Here is a 16,016-nt window from a genome sequence, read left to right as displayed (position 1 = left end):
ACTGGTTTTATCTTTTATTTGTGCACGAGAAACAACTGACAACTTTTCACAATTGAACCACTGAGTAAATAACGATCAAAGTTAAAGTCCTACCCTCACAATCCTGCTGAGGTAAAAGTATTTAAGTCCTTAGATCAAGAATACTCAAGTAAAGATATCCATCACTTAAATGCTGCTTTACTCTATTATTTATCTGCATGTATATGTAGAGGAGTAAAACAAATTGTGAATCTGAAAAAGATTACATTAGTACGGGGGTTAGGGTTATATAGTTAGTTAAGTTGAAGACAAACTAAAGTCACATGAAACAGAAACATTCAGATTTTAAATATCTGACTTTACTCTGTTTCTCAAACGTTACATTATGTCCCATGAGACTGTGACGTCGTAACAGGCGGGACTACAGCTCCCAGCAGGCCTTTCGGCGGAGCACGTGCAGCATCATGGCGGTTTTCATGGATCTGAACCTGAGCTCCAGCTCCAGCGTCCGGAACCTGATCGAGTCCGCGGCTCAGCGTGAGTCTGCACCGGCCTCCCCCGGACCCTGTACCCGGGCACCACCACCCGGCAGCGGGGCGAGCAGTCAGCGCAGCCCCGCTGCCGGGTGGTGGTTCCCGGACTCTGCACCGGGGGACCACCACCCGGCAGCGGGGCGAGCAGTCAGCGCAGCCCCGCTGCCGGGTGGTGGTTCCCGGACTCTGCACCGGGGGACCACCACCCGGCAGCGGGGCGAGCAGTCAGCGTAGCCCCGCTCTGAGCTCCGGGCTGTGGACCCTTTACACCGGGCTCTGCTCAAGCCTCAATTTAACGTTTCTGTTTCTGAACTCAACACGTGTTAACTCACCTGTCGGTAGTTAACCGCTAGTTAGCTTGTAGTTAACCTGTAGTTAACTGGGAACTCACATTAACCAGCCACTGTCCAAAGTTCTGCTCATATATTAATACAATTATTATTATAAGATCTGTTGTTCTCACTAATAATAACTTTGCATTTTAACGTCACATGACAAAGATTTTATTAAGAATTAAATCTGTGTCTTTAGAAAATCAGCTGTTAGAAAAACAACATGGGGTCAAAGAGGAAATGACCTGATCAACATCACGAGTGACTCGTCAGTGACTGGTCAGTGACTCGTCAGTGATGATCAGTGACTGGTCAGTGACTTGTCGGTGATTGATCAGTGACTTGTCAGTGACTTGTCGGTGATTGATCAGTGACTTGTCAGTGACTTGTCAGTGACTTGTCGGGGATTGAGCTGTGACTTGTCAGTGACTTGTCAGTGATTGAGCTGTCTGTAATGTCTTGTTCTTTCAGTTGGTTTCTCCACTGTCGCCATCAACTATGTGTTCGAACCTTCCAAAAAGAAACAGGTGGGTGTGTCCTCTGCGTTGCTGCGTTCAGGAAGTCAGTCGCCCGCAGGAAGTAACCTGTCTGTTTCCTGTTTGCAGGAGATCCCCACGCCGACGCCCATCACCGAGCTGATGGATCAGCTGCCGGTCGTCCAGGTACAGTGAGGACGAGTGAGGACGAGTGAGGACGAGTGAGGACGATGCTGATGGGGATGGACACGAGTGGTTATTGTATTAATGTGTGTTTCTGGTAGGGCCGCTCTCGTCCAATCAGAGTGCTGAACAGACTGACAGTTGTGATGTCAGACTCCAGTCACTTTGTGAGTGTTCGTGTTCACAGGATCTAAATAAAAGCTCAGACCTTCAGAATAAAAGCAGGGTTGATTAATCTGCAGATGGTGGTAACTGGTCGATCTGTGTGTGCGTGTGTTCAGAGGCCGAACGCTGCAGAGTACCGGAGCTTCGACCTGCTGGCCGTCCAGCCCACCACAGAGAAACTCTTCCATGTGAGCACCATTAACAGCTGCTTCCTGTTCACATCCAGTTTCCACATGATGTCAGTGAATGCAGCGCATGTTGACAACGATGCGTTTGTGTTCAGGCGGCTTGTTTGTTGTACGACGTCGACATCATCTGCATCTTAGTCACAGAGAAACTTCCCTTCTTCTTCAAGAGGGCGCCAGTGAGCGGGGTGAGGTCATCCTCATTGATTATCATTTATGAGGATAGGCAGCGATTTATTTTGCAACAGCTGGATTCACTGTGTGCGTGTGTGTGTGTGTTTTTGTGCGTCCAGGCTGTGGACAGAGGTGTTGTGTTCGAGGTCTCGTACTCTGCGGCCATCAGAGACTCGACCATGAGACGTTACACCATCGCTAACGCAGTTTGTCTGATGGAGAGCTGCAAGGGGAGGGTACGTCCTGTTTGTGGCTAAGATGTCGTCCCCCTGACGGTGTGGACTGATGTGGACTGATGTGGACTGATGTGAGTTTGTGTTTTTCAGAACGTGATCCTGTCCAGTGCAGCTGAGAAGGTGAGAGATCACTTGTGATTATTGACCAAAATGGATCCGTCTTGATGAGGGTTAGATCTAAACTGATGTGTGTTTCAGGCTCTGGAGCTCAGAGGTCCTTATGATGTCACCAACCTGTATCCTGCTGCTTCAGTGTGTATGTGTGTCTGTGTTAGTGTGTGATGTTGTGTGACGTTGTGTTCCTGAAGTGGTTGGTCAGAGGTCTGTTGTTCGGTTTGTCGGACAAAGATTCCAAAGAAGCAGTTTCCTCCACGTGTCGATCAGTTCTACTGCACGCAGGTTAGATTACTCTCAATATTAATACTCACTACTATTACTACAGTGTACTGAATACTATTACTACTTGTACTGTCTGTCCAGAAACCAGGAAGACGGCCAGCGGGATCATATACACAATGAAGAGCTGCAGTGACTCATGTGACCAGCAGGAGGCTCCACCACAGTCTGAACACTGTAGGTTTTCTGAGGAACCACAAACTTTTGAAGGAGATCGATATCAGTTAAATATTGATCACTCTGAGACGTTCTCCAGTGACGGAGATAGTTCCTGATGCTGTGGAACGTTCAGTTAACATGAGTTATTAATGTTCCTGATGCTGTGGAACATTGTGTAGACGTTTATAATCATTTCCTGTGTATTTTAATCGTAATGTAAGGAACATGTTCTCATGTTCTGTTGTTCTACCTCAACAGGCGAAGCTCCGGCTGCAAAGAAACACAAAACCACTCCGGCTGACAGCTGAAGGGGGCGGGGCTTACTGAGATCTTCAGGTTCACTGGTTGACGGTGACGTTTTTAATTTAGATTCTTCTCCAGACTTCTGTTATAAGAGGACACTTTATGTTGAAACATCTTAATAAAAAAACTAAATGAATTCATACTTGTCTGTAATGAACTGATTTAAATCAAATATTCAAATAATTTTAGAGTTGATGTCGGAACAGAACCTTGTTTTAAGTTTCTTTCAGTATCACGATGATCTTCCTGTCAGACGAAGTACAGGGTTCACTGACTCCAAACAAAACACCTCACAAGTTTTCAGTCTTATTTTTATTGTGCAAATGCTGCCCTGATTGGTCAGACCCCAAGAGGGAAATGTTTTCATCAAAAATAGTTTGACATTTTTCAGTCACGTTAAAAATAAAACTCTGCTTCATATAAACGTACAAACAGGAAATGACATGACAGCGATCATGTGGAGTGTTTAGTGAGGACGTTAAAAGTCTCAGTTTGAACACAGGTCACATGATCGTTTGTTCAGGATCAATAAAGTTTATCCGAAGCTGTTAAAGTTTTACAGCGATGAAATGAGAAGAGTCATGTGATCAGAGTGGCTATGGCATTTTAACAATCCTTTACTGTGATTGATTAGTTATTAACAAAAAACACGCATCTAATAAAGTGATGTCACTGAGCGATGGACGAATCACTGCCGATGTGTTGCGTCTGTATGGATGTCAGGAATGAGGAGAAGCATGTGATTGGACGGCAGGTTCTCCAAATCCCACCGGATGGTGCATTCAAGACCACATGGACATCTGAGACTCAGGTTCAGAGGGAATTTCTCTGATGTCATAACACATCAACAAGATAAAGAAGTGGGCGGGGTCACAACAACATTATCAGTCATTGAAACTGAATTGGAATTGGGCCTCTGGAGGGTGGCGGGGGGGGCACGCCCTCCTCCTGTGGGAGTGTTGACAATCATTTCCCCATGATGTGGTTGATGTGACCCTGAGATGAAAAGCACAAGTTAACATCAATTCCCAGGATGCATTTTCAACACACATGTCCAATCACAGAGCTTCATTTTGACTGACAGCAGTCAAGGCTCCGTGTGTGGGCGGGGCCTGGTGACACTGGACTGCACCGGAGCACCAAACTTTACCGGCTGTGTCAGAGCTTCATCGACTCGTCGTCTCCTTTGTGGAGTTTCCACTCAGCTACACACAAGCCCTAGGCCCCGCCCACTCTGACACATGGCCAGTGAAGCTGAGAGGTGGGCGTCGTCCAACATACTCACTGACCTGAGCTCTACACTTTCACTATAAACAACAACACACCACGTTATCCAGGATGTTTTAAAATGTTTAATTTCAGTTCAAATGTATATATATAAATAAATAAATAAAGAGGTATAATAGTTTATTATTGTGGCAACAGGAGCAGTGAAAACCTTTTGGTCACTTAGATGAAGACGTTAGTCTGGAGCTCTGAGTCTGATCATGTGACAAATCAAACACACCCTGTTTATAGCTGCAGACAAACTGGAGATCAACGGTCACACGACAAACCAGCGTCAGGTCTCAAACACACAACTTACTGGTTCTCCTCCGAGGCACCTGGGACAGGAGAGTCGGGGTCGGACCACGGCAACCTGTGTCTACACACACACACACACACACACACACACACACACACACACACAGTAATAGATTCATGACAGGATTAGTGATGTCACATAACGACAGGTTGCAGTGACTCATAGTTTATAAAATAATAAAACGTGTCAATAGAAACATGAATTTGAAGAGTGAAGCCTCATGGGTAATGTAGTGTCAGGACGACCTCCACTGACCTGCTGCTCTTCTTGCTGATTGGCTCCGATAAAACCGTGATTCGTTTCCATTGGACATTCAGATGATTGGAACTCCAAACACACCCGCTTCTGATATCAAACACATCTTCATCATCCTCATAAACACCTTCATCATCTTCAATATAAACATCTTCATCATTACCATCACTAACATTATACAGTACATCCTGATTATATAATGTTAAAATCATCATCAATGTTATCTGTCTCTCTTCTTCATCACTAACATCATCTTCATCCTCTCACCGCTCTGCAGCTCCACGGCTGCTGCTCCACGCTCCTCTTCCTCAGCCGGTTGGCACACTGCATGTTAGCAGCTAGCAGCTAGCAGCTAGCGGAGCGGGGACACAGACCGGTTAGCCTGGAGCTAACGGCCCGGCTGTTAGCTGCTAGCTGTGTAAAGCTAATGTGTCCACACTGAGACCGGAAGCTACCAGTTTTAACTCTCCGCTAACGTCCCGGTACCGTAAACCTCCGCTAACGTCCCGGTACCGTAATGCTGCACTGCCCGGAAACACCGCGCGGTTTAACCTTCTGTTTACCGGCAAATTCAAGTTTAAATTAATCACATGAGGACTTCCGGTAAGAGACACGCAATAAAAGCTGCAGTTTCTGAATCATACACTATTTAATTATTTTATCTTATTTATTCCACTTAAAAATGAAGTAAGACTATTCATTACATCAAATGTTAATTTCATATATACTTAATGAATTATTTTCTGAATTGAACAGTGAATAATAATCGCAATGTGATGTATGTATTTCACATAAAAGTTTTATGTTCCAGACATTTTCTCTATATTTGACATTAATTTGTTTTTTGTCGTTTGAATTAGAGTTTGACTCAAATCGTGTATCCTCAGATACTGATTCATTTATTAATTTCGTTTTTATGATCAAAAGTATCAATATGAACTAAAATGTAAAAGTTGTATTTACTTCGAAGTCTCACTCGCTGCACCGGAAGTTGTATTTCCGTTTGTTTGAAACGTCACACGTTCCCATTGGATTCATTTTAAATCACGTGACGTCACATTGACTGAACCAATCAGAGGAGATTAGTGACGTGAGTGAGCAGCAGGGGGCAGCAGACACTCGGGGATGAGAGGGAGAGAGAGAGAGAGAGAGAGAGAGAGAGAGAGAGAGAGAGAGAGAGAGAGAGAGAGAGAGAGGAGGAAAGAGGGAGAGAGAGAGAGAGAGAGAGGAGGAAAGAGGGAGGGAGAGAGAGAGGAGGAAAGAGGGAGGGAGGGGGTGCTCTCCAGAGATTCTGTTAAACGAGTTGAAACTATTTCGACCAAATGAAGCGAAATAGCGAGAGAGAGGGAAACGAGAGAATGAAGGTCGACAGAGAGAGAGAGAGAGAGAGAGAGACATGTTGTTTTAGATGAAGTCTCTCCATCCTGAGCTGCTTCATATTATTCATGTTAAAAGAGTCTGAGCGGAAAATCCTGATCTCTGAGGACCAGAGACACTGGGACCACTTTAGACTGGGACCAGAGACTCTGAGATCACTTTAGACTGGGACCAGAGACACTGGGACCACTTTAGACTGGGACCAGAGACACTACGTTATATTTGTTATCAACGCGTTAAAGCAGCACGCTGTGATTGACAGCTAGTACCGTCCAATGGGTGCGTGCGTAGGTGGGTGTGTCCTCGATCTCTCAGTCAGGCTTCACCCCCCCGCTCATCCAAATATGGTTACTTCTGGTTTAAAAAAAACAAGACAAAGCTCGACACAATGTCAAACACACACCCACACACACGCACACACACACACACATTCACCACACACACACACACACACACACACACACACACACACACACACACACACACACACACACACCTGACACACAGTGTGTATGTGTGGTGTGGGGGGGTTGATCGACTGATTGGTCAGACAGCTGCATGATTGATTATCCTCCAACACCCAGAGTCTGACGTTTGGACCCTCCACAGTGTGTGTGTGTGTGTGTGTGTGTGTGTGTGTGTTTGTCGGCAGACTGTGACACCTCTATTACAGTGTGAGGTCAGTAGTCTGGAGTGGGGTCAGAGTTCACTCACACACTCACACACACACACACATACACACACTTCAGACTGACCTCATCAGGTTTACTTAAATTCATTAATTCATTCTTCTGACTAATATACTTTATTTGATATTTATTACTTTAGTTTTATGTATTTTATTTTATTTTTTATAATTCTCTATTTCCTGGTTGTGTGTTTCGTCACATGTTTGTGAGCGAAGGAGCATGTGACCCGAGAATGTCATCTCCAGCGACTGCTTGTGAGTCACATGACAAATAAAGTTTTGAAGACAGGAATATAGAAGCTGTTCCCTTGAGCAAGGCACAGAACCAATTATAGCCTGCAACTGTGTCATCATGGTTGATAAGAGGAGGAGGAGGAGGAGGAGGAAGAGGAGGAAGAGGAGGGAGAGGAGGAAGAGGAGGAAGATGAAGGTTTCATTGATTTTCTGTCAGTTTTCAGCAGAGAAAATAGAAAAATGCTGTTTGGCCAAAATGTACAAATCATGTCCCAGAGGTGTGTGGTTGTGTGTGTGTGTGTGTGTGTGTGTGTCTGTGTGTGTGTTTCTAATCAGCCACAGCCACAGCTTCATCTTCATGAGACTGAAGTTCATTGAAGTTCACTGAAGTTCCGTTTTGCTCAGTTTCAGATTTAATCAGTTAAAATGAATAAAAACCTTTTTTTACTGATTCTTCAGATTTGACTTGATCAGTCTGCAGTTCTCTTCCTGTCCTGCTGGTGGAGCTGTGGTTTCACATGAGAAGATCTCTGATTATTCAGTTTTTAATGAAATAAATCAAACTGATTCTGTTCATTTAACATTACAATTATTTTAATATTATGAAATACAACAGAAGATACAAGAGTCACTGTTTCATATAAACAATTAAAGCAGGAAAATAAATATAATCACTTCATCAGAAATTCATTATCCGTGAATTAAAATCTATAAAGTCGACTAATTCTGACCTAAATTGAGTCTGTAATGTATTGTGATCTCTGATTAATGTGACCCATAAACTTTTCCAGTTCATAAAAATCTAAATGATTCATGTTAGTATTTGTAAATATGTAGAAATGTACTTGTCAGATCTTTCTGATGATTCAGACGGTGAACGTCGCTCTGAGGGATGATACGGTGGCCCTGAAGGCAAAGGAGTTTCACAGCTGAAGAGAAATCATAACTGCAAATCAGCAAATCTGCAAATCTGCAAATCTGCAAATCTGCAGGGACGGAGGAAAAAAACACAGACGTCAACCTGACTTGTTGACAGAGAACTTTGTTTCAGCCGAAAATTTAAATAAATTAAAGTGTGAAGTGACCATGTGTAAATACACAGAAGATGAAACTCATCAGAACGTCAAGAAATCTGCACATTAGAAATAAAATGAGATGAACATGAAATAACAACCGCAATAAACAGATACTCTGACAGAGGTTATAGAGCATCACACACATCTCTCTCTCTCTCTCTCTCTCTCTCTCTCTCTCTCTCTCTCTCTCTCTCTTCATATAAATATACGAATATATTATACATATATGTACATATATATATATATATATGTATATATATAGATAACATCTGGAGAACATCTGTCTCCTGACCTGGTGACGTTTTACAGCGCTGGATGAAGTCAGACACAAACTCTAACCAGCGCCGCTCACGTTGAACGCCCCTTTTAACGGTTCCTGCTCTGTTCAGGAAACCAGAGCTGGAGGAGGAACCACAATTATTATCCTCATCATAATAATCATCAATAGTTATGTGAATGATGGAGAAACCTCAGATGTTATCTCACAACCAGAAGATGGAGGCTTCATACGATAGAGTCCTGACAAGTTCAGAACGTAACCTGACTTTTATATTATTTCTACAGTAGTACAGTTCTGTACACAGACCAATCCACAGTCAAAAGAAAATAACTTTAAATTTGTATTTTGTTCTGAGGAACTAAGTTCATGTCTGTTGTTCACTGACACTCGTGACTGGGCAGATGTGACAGACAAGAAATCAGACACAGTCAGTTCTGAAACATCGAATAAAACAAGTTTTCTGTTTATATATTAACGTGGGTATATGTGCGTGTGTGTTTTCATGTGTGTGTTGTTCTTTTCATGTGTGTGTTGTTCTTTTCATGTGTGTGTTGTTCTGGCTGCGTCGCTCACAGACATTTCACCTTGAAAAGAGATCAGAGATGTTTTGAGAGCTGCAGGAGAAGAAGAAGAAAATCTGGACGAGTCAAGAGCTCAGGGACTGAGCGAGTGTGAGTCCAGGACAAAGAACAAAGAGACCAGGAGACCAGGAGACCAGGAGGCTGGAAGAGATTTAGTTTATGTGTTTCAGTAACTTTAAAATGAAATAAAAAAAACACAAAAAGACGAAAGCTGCAAAAAAACTAACTCAATACTAAAAACCTGTTTTTAACACATATGGAGATTTGTGTGTGTGTTTATGTGCGTGTGTGTGTGTGTGTGTGTGTTTGTGGTTGTGTGTGTGTGTGTGTCTGTGTATGTTCGCGTGTGCGTGTGTGTGTGTGTGGTTGTGTTAGTAACCTACTTATGCTGATCCTTCTGGCCAGTTGGAGTTAATCTCCATGTTCACAGGGATGATGGAGATGTGGAGCCAACAAATCAGATTAAAAACCTCTGAGGGAATTCTGCTGCATTTGGAAAGGAGGAGGAAAAAGGAGAGAGATGAGGAAGAGAAGAGGAGGAGGAGAAGAGGAGGAGAAGAAGAGGAGGAGAAGAGGAGGAGGAGAAGAGGAGGAGAAGAAGAGGAGGAGAAGAGGAGGAGGAGAAGATGAGGAGAAGAGGAGGAGGAGAAGAGGAGGAGAAGAGGAGGAGGAGAAGAGGAGGAGAAGAAGAGGAGGAGAAGATGAGGAGAAGAGGAGGAGGAGAAGAGGAGGAGAAGAGGAGGAGGAGAAGAGGAGGAGAAGAAGAGGAGGAGAAGAGGAGGAGGAGAAGAGGAGGAGAAGAAGAGGAGGAGAAGAAGAGGAGGAGAAGAGGAGGAGAAGAAGACGAGGAGAAGAAGAGGAGGAGAAGAAGAGCAGGAGAAGATGAGGAGAAGAAGAGGAGGAGAAGAAGAGGAGAAGAAGAGGAGGAGAAGAGGAGGAGAAGAAGAGGAGGAGGAGAAGAGGAGGAGAAGAAGAGGAGGAGAAGAAGAGCAGGAGACTGTTTGTCATAAATTTGTCAAATCTGCAGTTTCTGTTTGTTTCTAATATCTTATACAGAAGCAATTAAACAAAGTGAAATGAAGAAAATTGTAAAGCAGCTCGACAGCAAATTGTCCTTTAATTCAGTGTGTGTGTGTGTCTGTGAGTGTGTTATGTGTTGTGTATGTGTGTGTGTGTGTCTGTGAGTGTGTTATGTGTTGTTTATGTGTGTGTGTTTGTCTGTGAGTCTGTTATGTGTGTATGTGTGTGTGTCTCCAGGGTAACATCTACCTAATTAAACAGTGATAACTTCCCATAATTTGATGACAACTGTAAAAACAAGTTCATACAGAAAATGTATCTAATTTTTTCTTCGGGTTTAAACAAAGTTTAGAGATGAAGTGAGACGGATTCAGAATCCAGATGTCGGTGAAGAGGATCCAGATGTTGGAGAAGAGGATCCAGATGTTGGAGAAGAGGATCCGGATGTCGGTGAAGAGGATCCAGATGTTGGTGAAGAGGATCCAGATGTTGGAGAAGAGGATCCAGATGTTGGTGAAGAGGATCCAGATGTTGGTGAAGAGGATCCAGATGTTGGTGAAGAGGATCCAGATGTTGGTGAAGAGGATCCAGATGTTGGAGAAGAGGATCCAGATGTTGGTGAAGAGGATCCAGATGTCGGTGAAGAGGATCCAGATGTTGGAGAAGAGGATCCAGATGTTGGTGAAGAGGATCCAGATGTTGGAGAAGAGGATCCAGATGTTGGTGAAGAGGATCCAGATGTTGGCGAAGAGGATCCAGATGTTGGCGAAGAGGATCCAGATGTTGGCGAAGAGGATCCAGATGTTGGAGAAGAGGATCCAGATGTTGGTGAAGAGGATCCAGATGTCGGTGAAGAGGATCCAGATGTTGGTGAAGAGGATCCAGATGTTGGAGAAGAGGATCCAGATGTTGGTGAAGAGGATCCAGATGTTGGCGAAGAGGATCCAGATGTTGGCGAAGAGGATCCAGATGTTGGCGAAGAGGATCCAGATGTTGGAGAAGAGGATCCAGATGTTGGAGAAGAGGATCCAGATGTCGGTGAAGAGGATCCAGATGTTGGAGAAGAGGATCCAGATGTTGGTGAAGAGGATCCAGATGTTGGCGAAGAGGATCCAGATGTTGGCGAAGAGGATCCAGATGTTGGTGAAGAGGATCCAGATGTTGGAGAAGATGATCCAGATGTCGGTGAAGAGGATCCAGATGTTGGAGAAGAGGATCCAGATGTTGGAGAAGAGGATCCAGATGTTGGTGAAGAGGATCCAGATGTTGGAGAAGAGGATCCAGATGTTGGTGAAGAGGATCCAGATGTTGGAGAAGAGGATCCAGATGTTGGCGAAGAGGATCCAGATGTTGGTGAAGAGGATCCAGATGTTGGAGAAGAGGATCCAGATGTTGGTGAAGAGGATCCAGATGTTGGTGAAGAGGATCCAGATGTTGGAGAAGAGGATCCAGATGTTGGTGAAGAGGATCCAGATGTTGGCGAAGAGGATCCAGATGTTGGCGAAGAGGATCCAGATGTTGGCGAAGAGGATCCAGATGTTGGAGAAGAGGATCCAGATGTTGGAGAAGAGGATCCAGATGTTGGAGAAGAGGATCCAGATGTTGGTGAAGAGGATCCAGATGTTGGTGAAGAGGATCCAGATGTTGGAGAAGAGGATCCAGATGTTGGAGAAGAGGATCCAGATGTTGGTGAAGAGGATCCAGATGTTGGCGAAGAGGATCCAGATGTTGGCGAAGAGGATCAATCAGATTCAGATTCAGGTTCAGGTTCAGGTTCAGGTTCAGGTTGAGATTCAGGTTTAGGTTCGGGTTCAGGTTCTCAGGATACAACATGAACCAAGTTTGACTAAATGCCTCTATGACCCACAACCAAATCAGCACCAGACCCGGAACTGATTCAGATCTGATCCAGGTCAGACCCAGGTAAAATGATAAAGTAATTATACTGAATGATAATGAAACTGAAGGATTGTGATTGTTAATAATTTCTGATAAATATTAATGAATAATATTATTAACCAGATTTATTTATTGTGAACTTCCTGCGTCTCATCAGAGTCTCCTGTCCTGATGGTTTCCTCAGATCACATGATGTCACTAACAATAACACATTTAAAGACTAATGAAGAAGAGTTGATCATTAACTCACCTTCATCTCTTTGATCTGTTATTCATCTCGTCTACTTTCATCTGCTGCAGCTTCTCATCCCTTCATTTAGAAACTTTATTATTTCATGACACGCTTCTCCACCATCAGGAACTTCAACCACAGGTTCTCCAGAAGCTTCTCAAGGACCATCAACTTTCTGAAGGACGTCAGGATCCTCATCATTAACTTCTTACAGATTACAGAACTTTCTCCACATCCTTTGAGGAACCCTGAGAAGGTTCTTTAAGGTCACGGAACATGTTAAAGTCACTTTATTAACTTTTTTCCTGGTTACCATAGAATCTGAATCAGATTCAGAATCAGAATTCTTTTATTGGCCAAGTATATTTTCAGATACAGGAAATTGACTTGGTGTGATAGCAACCACACTGATGCTTCAGGTATGTGACATTTATGGTGTAGATTAAATATGAAATATGATTGACAGGCTGGTTGCCATGGTTTCAGCAGGTGAGTTTGATTAACTGAGTTTTATTGGCTGAGCTCCGTCTGTCGGTTTTAACGAGCTCTCATTATTAGCTCGTTAGCTCGTTAAGGAGGGAGGGGTCATTAACGAGACAAACTGACCAGCCTCCGGACACACCCTGTGCGCACACACACACACACACACACACACACACACACACACACACACACACACACACACACAGAGCTGCTGCGTGATGACCACCTCACATTAAAACTTTAATTTTTCCCTTTTATGGGTCTCGTTAGGGCACAGCTAATGTCCTGTAACACACACACACACAATCACACACACACACACACACACACACACACACACACACACACACACATACACACAGGTGTGATGTGGTTTTATCTCTGTCATTAGGTTTTACTCAGTCGCTGCAGTCGACCTTTAGGACAAACTGAGGGATCTGAGTGTAGGACCAGTGAAGAAAGCTCAGTTCCATCAGATGCTGATAGAACTGAACAACAGGATTTACTGATGAAGAAGAGCTGACACACACGATGAAGACACAGATGAAGATGTGAAGAGAGATTGTGGTGATCAGAGCTCACGACGTGTCAGGTGATGTAAACATGATCACATGACCTCTGCAGCAGAGATAACAGGTCACTTCCTGTCTGTATGTCCTCACAATTACACAAGTACAAACGTACACACACAAACACTTTGTGTGTTTCAGTTTTTTTGTCTCTGAGAACAAAAAGGAAAATTATAATGTGTCTGAAACAGAGACACTGAAACCTGACAAGTGTTCCCCGACGACGGCAACTTATCTTCTCTGATGACACACACACACACACACACGCACACACACACACACACACACACGCACACACGCACACACACACACACACACACACGCACGCACACACGCAAACGCACACACACACACGCACACACACACATATAAACACACACACACACACACACACACACACACACACAAACACGCCCCCTCACACACACACACACGCTCTCACACACACACAAACACACCCCCTCACACACACACACACACACACACACACATATATATACACACACACACACACACACACACGCACACACATACACACACACACACACACACACACACACACAAACACACCCCCTCACACACACACACACACGCACACACGCACACACACGCACACACACACATACACACACACACACGCACACACACACGCACACACGCACACACACACGCACACACACACATATATACACACACACACACACACACACACACACAAACACACCCCCTCACACACACACACACACACACACACACACACATATATATACACACACACACACACACACAAACACACCCCCTCACACACACACACACACACTCAGTAATTAGCGGTCCTGTGTTCTTACTGCCAAGCTGTTACTCTGGGCTCTCAGCTGCCAATCACTGTGATTCCCTCTGTAATTCAGCAGCCAATCAGCTGCAGCGAGCCCTGCAGCTACAAACAGACAGAGAGAGAGCGATGAAGAGGAGGAAGAAGTGGAAGAAGAGAGGAAAAAAAGAGAGGGAGTCAATTAGAGAGATGAGGAGTCGGACAGAGAGTTCAGACTGAAACATGTAAACAGATTTTTATTAAAGATCAGATTCAACAAAAACTGTCAAAAAGAACTGACACAAACTGAGTGGGTGGAGCCTGACTGAGAGCTCGAGGACACGCCCAACTACACCTGCCACCTGCACCAATTGGACGGTAGTAGCTGTCCATCACACTGTGGTGTCCACCCCCCAACACATCCGGTGGTTTATGGTCTGTTCGACTCCAAATGATCATAATTCACTAAATGAACATCAGCTGTTTGAAGAAGACTTGAAAGTAGAGACTAAAACATAAACTCCTGACTTCTCTAGAAACTACCAGTGGAGTCGCCCCCTGCTGGTCAGCACACAGAATGTAGAATTACACTGTCTATCCCTTTCTACATTTTAATTAAAGCCGTGGAGCTTGTTAACGAATCACAGCCCAGACATTGTTTTAACGCTCATAACAAACAAATAATAAAAAGTGGAAACTCTCGTTAGCTGCTAACAAGCTGATATCGTTCTGTGTGATTAAATCATTAGTGTTACATTGAACCTCGGAGACTGAAGGCCGGCTCCTTGTCAAGAGCCTAAAAATAATGAGCTAACAAGCTAACGAGCTAACGAGCTAACAAGTTAACGAGCTAACGAGCTAACGAGCTTACGAGCACCACTTTAAACACATTAAATGATGTGAAGCCACAAGCTGATGAGGTCGACACACAAACACAACACGATGAATCAGCATATTGTGTATCGCAGTCACACACACACAGTAATTCAGTAAAGACTAACAGCTAACGAGGAGTTGACACTTGAAACCAGCCACAGATCAAATCGTCCGACCTCCAGTGTTTGATAATTAAAGTTCCGTCAGCAAAACTGACAACAAAGAAGTCGTTCATAAGCAGAACTGATAGCACCTGTATCCATAGCAACTCGTTTCTTAGTCATTTATTAAAAAATGATTAAATCAAGAATCATTAATATAACAATAAATGATGTCCCATCTGCTAACATAGAGGACGAGGGGTTTACAGCCTATACTGCAGCCAGGCACCAGGGGGCGATCCAGATGCTCTGGCTAGTCTTCAGCAGTGATCAGTCATGTGCCCCCTGGAGGTTGCTGATGGAACACGTGTTGTAGTTTTAGTTTGAAAGTCTTGTTCTGAGCTTCTCACTCAGCTGCTGCAGCTGAAGGTCGCAGGTTTAATCCCTGAAACAGCAGAAGTACCCTGAAGCAAGGCAGCGGCAGAGTCCAGCTGTCGACGTCTCAGTCACTAATTAAGATTAACGATTGGCTCGTTAATTTCCCCTCAGCTTCCTGAAGATAAAATCTCTGCTCTGAGGAGAGAAACAATAAAATCACAATTTTATCAGAGTTGAGCTTTTTGCCCCAATAATCTGAGAACATTGAAAATATATATCACATATTGATATAAATGAAACTGCCTCAATCCTTAAAGACTCAAGTGATCTTTACTTATTTCAGAGAAACCGAAGAGAACTTAGGTTCTGTTTCTTTTGTTTCTAGCTGAATCTAAAATCATGAAAATGTATATTAAACATTTATTTAATTATAATCAATCACATGTTATT

General features: G+C 43.8%; 1 protein-coding gene across 1 annotated transcript; it reads left to right on the top strand.

The window, feature by feature from the left end:
- Nucleotides 1–403: 403 nt before the first annotated feature.
- On the top strand, nucleotides 404–3,257 carry rpp30 (ribonuclease P/MRP 30 subunit). Its single transcript, XM_053413633.1, has 12 exons — nucleotides 404–516; nucleotides 1,316–1,371; nucleotides 1,450–1,506; nucleotides 1,605–1,670; nucleotides 1,785–1,856; nucleotides 1,952–2,041; nucleotides 2,147–2,263; nucleotides 2,354–2,383; nucleotides 2,462–2,499; nucleotides 2,583–2,662; nucleotides 2,744–2,836; nucleotides 3,077–3,257. The coding sequence occupies exons 1-12, from the start codon at nucleotides 444–446 to the stop codon at nucleotides 3,124–3,126; spliced, it is 822 nt and encodes a 273-aa protein (XP_053269608.1). The 5' UTR covers nucleotides 404–443; the 3' UTR covers nucleotides 3,127–3,257.
- Nucleotides 3,258–16,016: the final 12,759 nt, after the last annotated feature.

Source organism: Pleuronectes platessa, chromosome 21 (assembly GCF_947347685.1).
Source record: "Pleuronectes platessa chromosome 21, fPlePla1.1, whole genome shotgun sequence".
In the NCBI taxonomy this organism is placed as follows: domain Eukaryota; kingdom Metazoa; phylum Chordata; class Actinopteri; order Pleuronectiformes; family Pleuronectidae; genus Pleuronectes; species Pleuronectes platessa.
This window is presented reverse-complemented; position numbering and strand designations above follow the sequence as displayed.

Excerpts from the sequence above, each read along its gene's own strand:
- rpp30 (XM_053413633.1), top strand. The coding sequence starts at position 444 with ATGGCGGTTTTCATGGATCTGAACCTGAGCTCCAGCTCCAGCGTCCGG. Across the intron at positions 1,372-1,449 it reads AACCTTCCAAAAAGAAACAG|GAGATCCCCACGCCGACGCC; the intron begins GTGGGTGTGTCC and ends TCCTGTTTGCAG. Across the intron at positions 2,042-2,146 it reads AGAGGGCGCCAGTGAGCGGG|GCTGTGGACAGAGGTGTTGT; the intron begins GTGAGGTCATCC and ends TTGTGCGTCCAG.